We start from the raw sequence: 11,461 nt of genomic DNA, 5'->3' as shown, positions 1-11,461 counted from the left end.
TAGAGTCAAGGAATTTGTATTTTGTTTATCAGTGAGGTTTCTCTTTTAACAATTCTTGCACATTTAATTAACTCTAAAAGACATTTGTTTTCAGCAGCACAGTTAATTGTGACTTGTGCTTTTAAGTGAGATGTAAGCAAAACATTGGTTGTGCATATTTCTGTGTGTGTGGCATGATTTTAATAGTCTTTATGCATCTTTGTGATACATACACACACACACACGCACACACACACACACACACACACACACACACACTCCAGCTATAATTGGTCACCTAAAATGTCTGGAAATTGAGTCCTCTTCTAAATAAAAGAACATTTATTTTTATTTAAAAATATCATAACCAAAGAGAAGCAGTTATTTTAAACAAGGAAGACATGAAATTTTTTCATAGAATTGAACAGGAAGAATAATGTGAATTCTAAGAGTAAAGAGACACGTTTTTCCTCCCTCTCTGAGTGCAAGTACAAGGGTTAGATTCTTGCTGAGAAACTAGAGGCTTGTTAGAAATGAGGCTTAGAAATGGGAGTGTCCCCAGGGAATCACCTCTTCTCCATTTTGCTCTGAACTGTAAGTGCATTTCTTTCTTCAGGGATTTTATTACATGTACTTAACTTGCTTCTTTGGAGAATTCTAAAATGGTTCTGAAAAAAGTTATTTTCTCTACTCTTCCTCATAGATTTCTCAACAAAATAATTTTTGAGGAGATAGTTGACTTTTTTTGGAATTGTGGGTGAAATTCTGACAAGCTTTAAAATGCTGAATGGAAACTAGCATATTGCACAATAATAATTTCCTACTAAACAAGAAACAAGTACCTGTAAACTGATCATTAAAATGTAGACCAACAAAAACATGGCAGATTCTCATTTTCTAAAGAAATATATCTTTATTGACTTTTTTCCATTTTCTTACAAAGAAGTTAAAAAAAAAACCCTTCTTGCTCTTGATGTTTAGATGGCCAATCCTCATGAGATTGTTTGTGGAGGTGTATATTTCTCTATTCACCACAGAACAGTATCATTGCTTGGTCCCATTTTTGTAGGAAAGAATCCAAGTTTCACTAGATAATATATGCTTAGCTCTCTTCAAGAAGAATGTTGGACTAATGTCTAATTTACACACAGTGATAAAGATAAATGTTGACTCTTATGGATTAAATGCCCACTTCCTACCATAGTCTAGCTGTTTGAATATAGATGTACTAGATAGAGCTATAAATAAAATAAACTTTAATGTAATGATATTCTTTGGCTGATTTAAATGCCTGTGGTAGGCTTTATGTGAATAAAAGTTTAAAATGAAAACGGCCCCACTATTATTGTCAATCTTAACACAGAGCTTGTGCGGAAGGTCCCTATACTACTGACTGTCAGCATCTCCAGGTCCACGATGTGTTCTCTTGGTCCTGTTAGCGACTTCACAAGCACCAGCATTGCACTCACAGGGCTTGTTTGCTAAAAAACAAGAAAAGAAGGGTAGGCACAGTGATTTTTCTTGGGCTAGAGTTTCTATTTTGTTATTGTTGTTCTTAGCATAATAATCAGGGGAAATAATAGGATAGAGAAGCTCTGCTCAGTCCATGCTGGCTTCTAACTTTCATCTCTACCCTAGCCCACCCATCTACACTAGCTCCAGAGCAAGGGCTTGATTTTAAAATTCTTATTTTCCCATATTTCTTGTTAACATGTGTTCACATCGCAAATATTTTTCTTTGTTATTAACCTTCTTCTACTCATGGATTGAAAAATTCCAGTCTCTCTAAATAGTTCACATTAAAATCTGATAATCTTGAAACTGGTAAAGAAAGTAGTCATTTGTCATTTTCTTAACATTGAGTATTTGTTTACATTCTAGTAAGGAGTTAGGTAAATAGTCAGGCATGGTGGTTCATGACTTGAGTCCTAAAGGAGCAGAGGCAGGAGGGAGGCAGGAGGCAGGAGCAGGAGGCAGGAGGCAGGAGGCAGGAGGCAGGAGGCAGGAGGCAGGAGGCAGGAGGCAGGAGGCAGGAGGCAGGAGGCAGGAGGCAGGAGGCAGGAGGCAGGAGGCAGGAGGCAGGAGGCAGAGGCAGAGGCAGAGGCAGAGACAGGCAGAGTTCAAGAACAGCCTGGTCTAGGTAGATGAATTCCAGAACATCCAGGGCTACACAGAGAGACTCTGTTACAAATAAACAAACAAACAAAGAGTTAGGTAAGTAGTATATTTAAATAGAACATGACAAATTTTAGATTATTTGGATATACATAGTATGAGTACAAAAGAATACATATATACATACATATTCCTGAAACACTGAGGTAAAGTGTTTGTAACTTTAGAGCAAAGGTCCTCAACCTTTGGGTTGCAACCACTTGGGGATGAACAACCCTTTCAGGGGGGTCACCTATAATCATTGGAAAACAGATATTTACATAATACTAGGAAAATGACAGTATTGAAGCAGTAATGAAAATAATTTTATGGTTGGGGGTCACCACGACTGTATTAAAGAGTTGCAGCATTAAGAAGATTGAGAATCTCTGCCTTAGAATCATCAAGGAGCAAGAGAAATTCTGAAAATTAACATGGTCAAAACTGGACATGGAGTGAGCATTGGAGGGTGGAAGGAGATGTTTTGGAAGAGTCAGTAAGTGAATAAATGAATCTGAACACAAAGGACAGAAGCATAGATTAAAATTAATTATCATTACAAGGGATACACATTAAACTCAGACAGATTACAGAGCCTGAGAGAGGATGGCATTGAAGGAATGGACAGAAAAGAGAAATCAAAAAAAAAATAAAGCTAGGGCTAGAAAGATGCCCTGGTGGTTAAGCTCAATGCTGCTATAATGTAGTAGGTTGGTCTAATGTTGGTTGCATTCTAATATTAATTTAGAACCCCCCTGCCCCCGAAATAGCATGAGAGAGTTACAGAAAAGACACTGAGAGCCTCTGGTCCCAGTTAATTATGATTGGTAAATAAAGTTGCCAGCAGACAATAGCTGGGGAGAAAAGACATAGGCAGGGTTTAAGTTTCCCAGGCTTGGGATGGTGAGGAAGAGGAGAGAGAGAGGAAAAAGCTGCAATGGAAGGGTACAGGAGAGAGCTGCCATGGAAGAAGAACATATACGAGGGAGAAGGAGAGCCACAATGTAAAAGGGTCAAAAGAATGTGGCCCAGGCACTGGCTAATTGGAGTTAAGAGCAGCCAAGCTGGAATATAGAAATTAATTAGTAGTAACTTGGAGTTATTGTTAGTGGATTCTAACAGATAGGAGTTTAGACAGTAGCCTGGCTATTGTCCTGTTTAAGGCATATTAAAATATAAGGCTGTGTGCATATCTTTAATCCAGGAGCATAAATTGTCAAAGGCTGGAAGGAACCTCACACCAACATTTATTAGAATAATTAAATCAACACTCTAACATGAGGAATGGAGTTCAGATCCTAGAACCCACTCAGAACTGCCTGTAACTCCAACTTCAAGAGATCTGACATCCTCACCTGGCCTCTGCAGGCACCTAGACACCATGTGTCCATATACTCAATATATATATATATATATATATATATATATATATATATGTATATATATATGTATATGTATATAAACATAAATAATTTGAAACTAGAAAATGAACAAAGCAGAGAAGAAATAGATGCTTAAGTGAAAAACATGTAAGTGGAGAGCAGTGTCCAGCAAAGCAAAGGAAAATGAAGTATTGAAATTGAAAAGTGTCCTCAAATTTAACAGTGTGGATGCCATCAGTGGCTTTTCCCCCTACAGAAACTTCAGTAAAGTATTTAGACTGAAAGATAAAGAAATGGTCAAAAAGTGGGGAAACACAGAATAGCTTAGTCTCCCAAGGAAGAAGAGCGATGGTATAACATCTAGAGGGAGAAACACGTTCAAAGGGGGAAGGTAGAGGGGAATATAATCAAATAGGATTCCAGGGGAGACAGAATGAGGAGTACATGGTGTTGGGTTGGTTGTGACTGACAATATCTTCGGAAACAAACCAGGTGGAGAATACAGAGGAACATTTTCAGGGGTAGAACAGGAAATTTATGCTGGCTAGTGTCAACGCTGGTGTCAGTGATTTCAAAGCAGGAAGTGACTCACCTCCTAAGAATGTAGGGTATAAGGGCTTACAAATGGGGACATTTGAGAACAAGGGCTGAGGATAATAGAAAAAAACACACAAGAAGCTCAACAGCATTGTTGAGCATACTAAAGCCACATCTAAAGAAGGACACTAAACTTTTACAGTATCATCAACCTGTGCTTACAGGCTTACTATGAAGTGTATGTGGATTATAGCATCTATCTGGGGTTCCTAGCTGGGGAAGTGAGGTGCTGGAGACAGTGCATGATTGGACTGAGCATTCAGAAAGGAGGAACACTGAAGGCCAAGGTCTCATGTGCTGCTCTTCTCAATGACAACGAACTTTAGGGCAGGGATGGGGTTTGGGAGTTGGTGGCAGAGTGGCAGACACTGGACATTGAAGGTGAGTGAGATGATCCGTAGGTCTCCGATCAGGCTTCAGGTGAAAAGTCTGCATGATTTAGTCCTTCGTTATTTGAGGTCCTCTTCTGAGCAATTTGAACCATCTACACTCTTCCTGAGTGATATTATGTAACAGTGGCCCCTACTTAGGCCAGAAAATTAATCAGTAAATTGGCCCAGGATAAAATGGCACAGTTAAAAGCTCTTTGAAAGAAGAAACTGTACACTGAATGTTTCTTAGTTTCTCAAAGCACCCAGCAGAAGATTGAGGACACAGTGTGTACTCAACTGGTGCCTGATGGTTGATCCCTAACCATGAAATACTGTCTACGGGTGAAATTTCAGTTTAGAGATCGTGTAGGACTTGATTTTGATCCTGTGGCAAATACTTTCAGAGAACCTATTTTTATGTTACTTTTCTTATTCTTAATTTGAGATGAACTTTTTCTCAAAAACCTCAGACTAGCCTCAGTCTTACTGAATAGGCCAGGCTGGCCTTAATCTTACAGTCCTTCTGACTCAATCTTGTGAATACTGAGATTTTAGGCATGTGTATCCATGCCTAGCTTTAAATGGTTTTGTTTTGATTACAAACAATTTAAAACTACCTAACACTATAACAAGTTGGTAATGGTTCATATTATTCATGAATATGGGATGTCTGGAAAAAATATTATCTGTTTAAAAATCAAGTCAATAAAAGCAGATATAGGCCAACAGCTCTCTGTACACAGATCTGGCTGGAAGAGAGCTGATTTCTCAGAAGTGCTGACACACCCAAGAGCAAAGGTGAGACCACCATTTCTGCACACATTTCTGGCCCAAGAGAGACCCATCCAGAGCCATCAGGACACAGAACTGAGGAGCAGTCTGGGACAGGATACTTCTGGTTTCTGCCTAAACCCTAAGCTGATCCTGTACCATAGATACCTGTACCTGGATTGCCATGGGAGACAGTTGGCCTCCCAGTAATACTGACACACAGGCTTAGAGGAGGGTCAAGCCACTGTCAGAGACAGGAAGATCAGCTAACACCAGAGATAAGCAGATGGCCAGGGGCAAGGGTAAGAAACTAAGCAACAGAAACCAAGGCTGTTTGGCAAATTCAGAACCTAGTACCCCTCCACAATAAGCCCTGGATACCTCAACACACCTGAAAAGCAAGATTCTGATTTAAAATCACATCTCACGATGATGTTAGAGGACTTTAAGAAGAACATAAATAAATCCCTTAAAGGAAAGCAGGACAACACAGGCAAACAGGTAGAAGCCCTTAAAGAGGAACTACAACAATCTACCAAACAAGTGAGGGAATTGAAGAAAGCCATCCAGGATTTAAAAATGGAAATAGAAACAATAAAAAAAAATCACAAGGGAGACAATGCTAGAGATAGAAAACCTAGGAAAAAGATCAGGAGCCATAAATATAAGCATCATCAACAAAATACAAGAGATAAAAATACAAGAGATAAAAGAGAGAATCTCAGTGACAGAAGATGCCATAGAAGATACCAAGATACATAGATGTCAAAGAAAATGGGAAATGCAAAAAAAATCCTAACTAAAATATCCAGGATATCCAGGACAAAATGAGAATATCAAACCTAAGGATAACAGGTATAGAAGAGAGCAAAGACTCCCAACTTAAAGGGCCAGTAAATATCTTCAACAAAATTAGAGAAGAAAACATCTCTAACCTAATGTAAGAGATGCCCATAAGCATACAAGAAACCTACAGAACTCCAAATAGTTTGGATCAGAAAAGAAATTACTCCTGTGACAAAATAGTCAGAACACCAAATGCACAAAACAAGGAAAAAATATTAAAAACAGTAAGGGAAAAGGTCAAGTAACATATAAAGGCAGACTTATCAGAATCACACCAGATTTCTCAACAGAGGTGATGAAAACTAGAAGATCCTGGGCAGATGTCATACAGACCCTATGAAATTAAAAAATGCTGGCCCAGGCTACTATACCCAGCAAAACTCTCAATTACCTTAGATGAAGAATCAAGATATGCCATGACAAAACCAAATGTACACAATATATTTCCACAAATCCTACCCTATAAAAGATAATACATGGAAAACTCCAACACAAGGAGGGAAACTACACCCTAGAAAAGGCAAGAAAGTAATCTTCTTTAAAAAAATTCAAAAGAAGATAGCCACATAAACATAATTCCACCTCAAATAACAAAAATAACAGGAAACAAAAATGATTGGTCCCTAATACCGCTCAACATCAATGGACTCAATTCACCAATAAAAAGTCATAGACTAACAGACTGCATACATAAAGAGGACCCAGTATTTTGCTACATACAGTAAACACAGCTCAGTGACAAAGACAGACACTACTTCAGAGTAAAAGGCTGGAAAATAATTTTCCAAGCATATGGTCCCAAGAAACAAGCTGTAGTAGCCATTCTATTACTAGATAGAATCGACCTTCAAGCAAAAGTTATAAAGGATAAGGAAGGACACTTCATACTCATCAAAGGAATAATCCACCAAGATGAACTCTCAATTCTGAATATCTATGCTCCAAATGCAAGGGCACCTACATTCATAAAAGAAACCTTACCAATGCTCAAAGCACACATTCAACCTCACACAATAGTAGTGAAAGACTTCAAAACCCTACTCTCATCAGTGGACAGATCATGGAAACAGAAATTAAACAGAGACATTGAGAAACTAACAGAAGTTATGAACCAAATGGATTTAACAGATATTTATAGAACATTTCATCTTAAAACAAAAGAATATACCCTCTTCTCAGCACCTCATGGTACCTTTTTCAAAATTGACCATATAATCAGTCACAAAACAGGCCTCAACAGATAAAAGATGATAGAAATAATCCCATGCATCCTATCAGATCACCATGAACTAAGGCTGGTCTTCAATAATGACAAAAATGACAGAAAGCCCACATACACATGGAAGCTGAACAATGCTCTACTCGATGATAACTTGGTCAAGGAAGAAAGAAAGAAATTAAAGACCTTTTCAAATTAAAAGATACTGAAGGCACAGCATACCTAAACTTATGGGACACAATGAAAACAGTGCTAAGAGGAAAACGCATAGCTCTGAGTGCCTCTAAAAAGAAACTGGAGAAAGGATACACTAATAGCCTGGCAGTCCACATGAAAGCTCTAGAACAAAAAGAAGCAAATACAACCAAGAAGATTAGAAGGCAGGAAACAATCAAACTCAGGGCTGAAATCAACCAAGTAGGATGAAAAAGAACTATACAAAGAATCAGCAAAACCAGGAGCTGGTTCTTTGAGAAAATCAAAAAGGTAGACAAACCTTTAGTCAGACTAAGCAGAAGGCACAGAGAGTATCCAAATTACCAAAATTAGAAATAAAAGAGAGACATAACATAAACTGAGGAAATTAAAAAATCATCAGTACTACACAATTCTATACTTAACAAAACTGGAAAATCTGGAGGAAATGGACAATTTTCTAGAGAGATAACAGGTCCCAAAGTTAAATCAGGATCAGATAAACCGTGTAAATAGTCCCATGACTCCTAAAGAAATAGAAGCAGTTATTAAAAGTCCCCCAACCAAAAAAAAAAAAAAAAACAAAAAACAAACAACAAAAAAAACAACAAAAAAAAAACCTCAGGACCAGATGGATTTAGTGCAGAATTCTATCTGCACTTATAGCAGACCTAATACCAATACCCTCCAAACTATTTCTCAAAGTAGAAACAACTAAATTCCTTCTATGAGGCCACAATTATGATTATATCTAAACCGTACAAAGACCCAACAAAGAAAGAAATCCTTAGACCAATTTCTCTTATGAATATAAATGTAAAATTTTCTCAAACGGCATCCAAGAACCCATCAAAATGGTCATCCACCATGATCAGGTAGGCTTCAGTCCATGGATGCAAAGATGGTTCAATATATGGAAATCCATCAAAGTAATCCACTATATAAACCAACACAACAAAAAACCCCACATGACCATATCATTAGATGTTGATAAAACATTTGACAAAATTCAACAGCCCTTCATGTTAAAAGTCTTTGATACATCAGGAATTCAAGGCCCATACCTAAACATAGTAAAAGCATTATACAGCAAACCAGTAGACAACAGCAAACTAAATGGAGAGAAACTTGAAACAATCCCACTAAAATCAAGGACTAGAGACAAGGCTGCCCACTTTCTCCCTACTTATTCCATATAGTACTCAAAGTCCTAGCCAGAGCAATCAGACAACAAAAGGAGGTAAAAGGGATACAAATTGGAAAGGAAGAAGTCAAAATATGTTTGCAGATGATGTGATAGCATAGTTAGATGACCCCAAAGATTCCACCAGAGAACTCCTAAACCTGATAAACAACATGAGCAAAGCAGATGGATATAAAATTAACTCAAACAAATCAGTAGCCTTCCTCTACTCAAAGGATAAATAGGCTAAGAAAGAAATTAGGGAAACAACATCCTTCACAGTAGTCACAAATTATATAAAATACTTCGGTGTGACTCTAACCAAGCAAGTGACAGATCTGTATGACAAGAACTTCAAGTCTCTGAAGAAAGAAATTGAAAAAAAATTACAGAAGATGGAAAGATCTTCCATGTTCATGGATTGGCAGGATTAATATTTACAATATGGCCATCTTGCCAAAAGCAATCTACAGATCCAATGCAATCCCCATGAAAATTCCAACTTAATTCTTCAGAGATTTAGAAAGAACAATTTGCAAATTCATTTAGAATAACAAAAACCCAGGAGAGCTAAAACTATTCTCAACAATAAAAGAACTTATGAGGGAATCACCATCCCTGACCTCAAACTGTATTATAGAGCAATAGTGCTAAAAACTGTGTGGTATTGGTACAGAGACAGGCAGGTAGATCAAAAGAATAGAATTGAAGATCAAGAAATGAACCCACACACCTATGGTCACTTGCTCTTTGACAAAGGAGCTAAAACCATCCAGTGGAAAAAAGATAGCATTTTCAACAAATGGTGCTGGTTCAACTGGAGGTCAGCATGTAGAAGAATGCAAATCGATCCATTCTTATCACCCTGTACAAAGCTTAAGTCCAAGTGGATCAAGGACCTCCACATCAAACCAGATACACTCAAACTAACAGAAGAAAAAGTGGAAAAGAGCCTTGAACACATGGGCACTAGAGAAAATTCACTGAGCAGAACACCAACGACTTATGCTCTAAGATCAAGAAATGACAAATGGGACCTCATAAAATTGAAAAGCTTCTGTAAGGCAAAGGAAACCTTCATTAGGACAAATCTGCAACGAACAGATTGGGAAAAGATCTTTACCAATCCTACATCTGATAGAGGACTAAAATCCAATATATACAAGAACTCAAGATGTTAGACTCTAGAGAATCAAATAACCCTAATAAAAACTGGGAAATGGAACTAAACAAAGAATTCTCAGCTGAGGAATATCAAATGTCTGAGAAGTACCTAAAGAAATGTTCAACATCCTTAGTCATCAGGGAAATGCAAATCAAAACAACCCTGAGATTCTACCTCCCACGAGTCAGAATGGCATTCCTCCATTGTTGGTGGGATTCTAAGCTAGTACAACCACTCTGGAAATCAGTCTGGTATGTCCTCAGAAAATTGGACATAGACTTCCTGAGGATCCAGCTATACTATTCCTGGTCATATACCTAAAAGATGCTCCAAAATATAGCAAGGACAAATGCTCTATGTTCATAGCAGCCTTCTTTATAATAGCCAGAAGATGGAAAGAACCCAGATGCCTTCAACGGAGGAAAGGATACCAAAATGTGATACATGTACACAATGGAGTACTACTCAGCTATCAAAAACAATGACTTCATGAAATTCATAGGCAAATAGATGGAACTAGAAAATATCATCCTGAGTGAAGTAACCCAGTCACATACATACACAAAAAAATGCACATGGTATGCACTCACTGATAAGTGGATATTATTCCAAAAGCTCAGAATAACCAATATACAACCCACAGAGCACATCAAGCTCAAGAAGAAGGAAGACCAAAGTGTGGATGCTTTAGTCATTCTTAGGGGAGGGGAACAAAAATATTCATAGGCAAGGATATAAGGACAAAGTTTGGAGCAGAGACTAAAGGAATGGCCATTCAGAGCCTGTCCCACCTGTGGATCCAGTCCATATAATGAGAACAGAGTCCCCGTTGGTGGAGTTAGAGAAAGGATTGAAGGAGCTAAAGGGGCTTGCAACCCCATAAGAACAACCATACCAATTAACCAGAGCTTCCAGGGACTAAACCACTGCCCAAAGACTCTACATGGACTGACCCATCACTCCACCTCTTTATGTAGCAGAGGATGGCCTTGTTGGGCACCAATGGGAGGAGAAGCCCTTGGTCCTGCCAAGGCTGGACCCCCCATTGTAGGGGAATGTCAGGGCAGGCAGGTGGGAAGGGGTGGCGGTTGGGGAGGAGAAACACCCTATAGAAGAAGGAGAAGAGGATTGGATAGGAGGCTTATGGACGGGAAACTGGGAAAGGGAATAACATTTGAAATGTAAATTAAAAATATCCAATAAAGTTATATATAAAAAATGAGGTACAGAGCTAAAGAAAGAATTCTCAACTGAGGAATATTGAATGGCCAAGACACACCTAAATTAATGTTCAACATCTTTAGTTCATCAGGGAAATGCACATTAAAACAACTCTTGAGATTCTACCTGATACTTGTCAGAATAGCTACAATAAAAACTGAGGTGACAGCAGATGCTGGCAAGGATATGGAGAAAGAGGAACACTCCTTCATTGTTGGTGGGATTGCAAGCTTGGGATTCAACTACTCTGGAAATCAGTCTGGTTGTTCCTCAGAATACTGGACATGGTGCTACCAGAGGACCCAGCTATACCTCTCCTGTTCATAAACCCAAAAGATGCTCCAACATATAACAAGGACACATGCTCCACTATGTACA

General features: G+C 38.3%; 1 protein-coding gene across 6 annotated transcripts in view; it reads right to left on the bottom strand.

The window, feature by feature from the left end:
- Positions 1-872: 872 nt before the first annotated feature.
- Positions 873-11,461, bottom strand: part of Efemp1 (EGF-like fibulin extracellular matrix protein 1) — a 79,260-nt gene continuing 68,671 nt past the window's right edge. For all 6 annotated transcript variants that reach the window (XM_087583633.1, XM_087583634.1, XM_087583632.1 and 3 more), the window contains 1 exon segment: positions 873-1,460. In XM_087583633.1, coding sequence (XP_087439759.1) covers positions 1,299-1,460 — 162 coding nt within the window. In that variant the 3' untranslated portion in view covers positions 873-1,298.

The sequence above is a fragment of the Rattus norvegicus genome, chromosome 14, assembly GCF_021556685.1.
Source record: "Rattus norvegicus strain SHRSP/BbbUtx chromosome 14, alternate assembly SHRSP_T2T, whole genome shotgun sequence".
NCBI classification, from domain to species: Eukaryota; Metazoa; Chordata; class Mammalia; order Rodentia; family Muridae; genus Rattus; species Rattus norvegicus.
The sequence above is the reverse complement of the archived record's forward strand: the minus strand, read 5'-3'. Positions and strand labels throughout refer to the sequence as shown.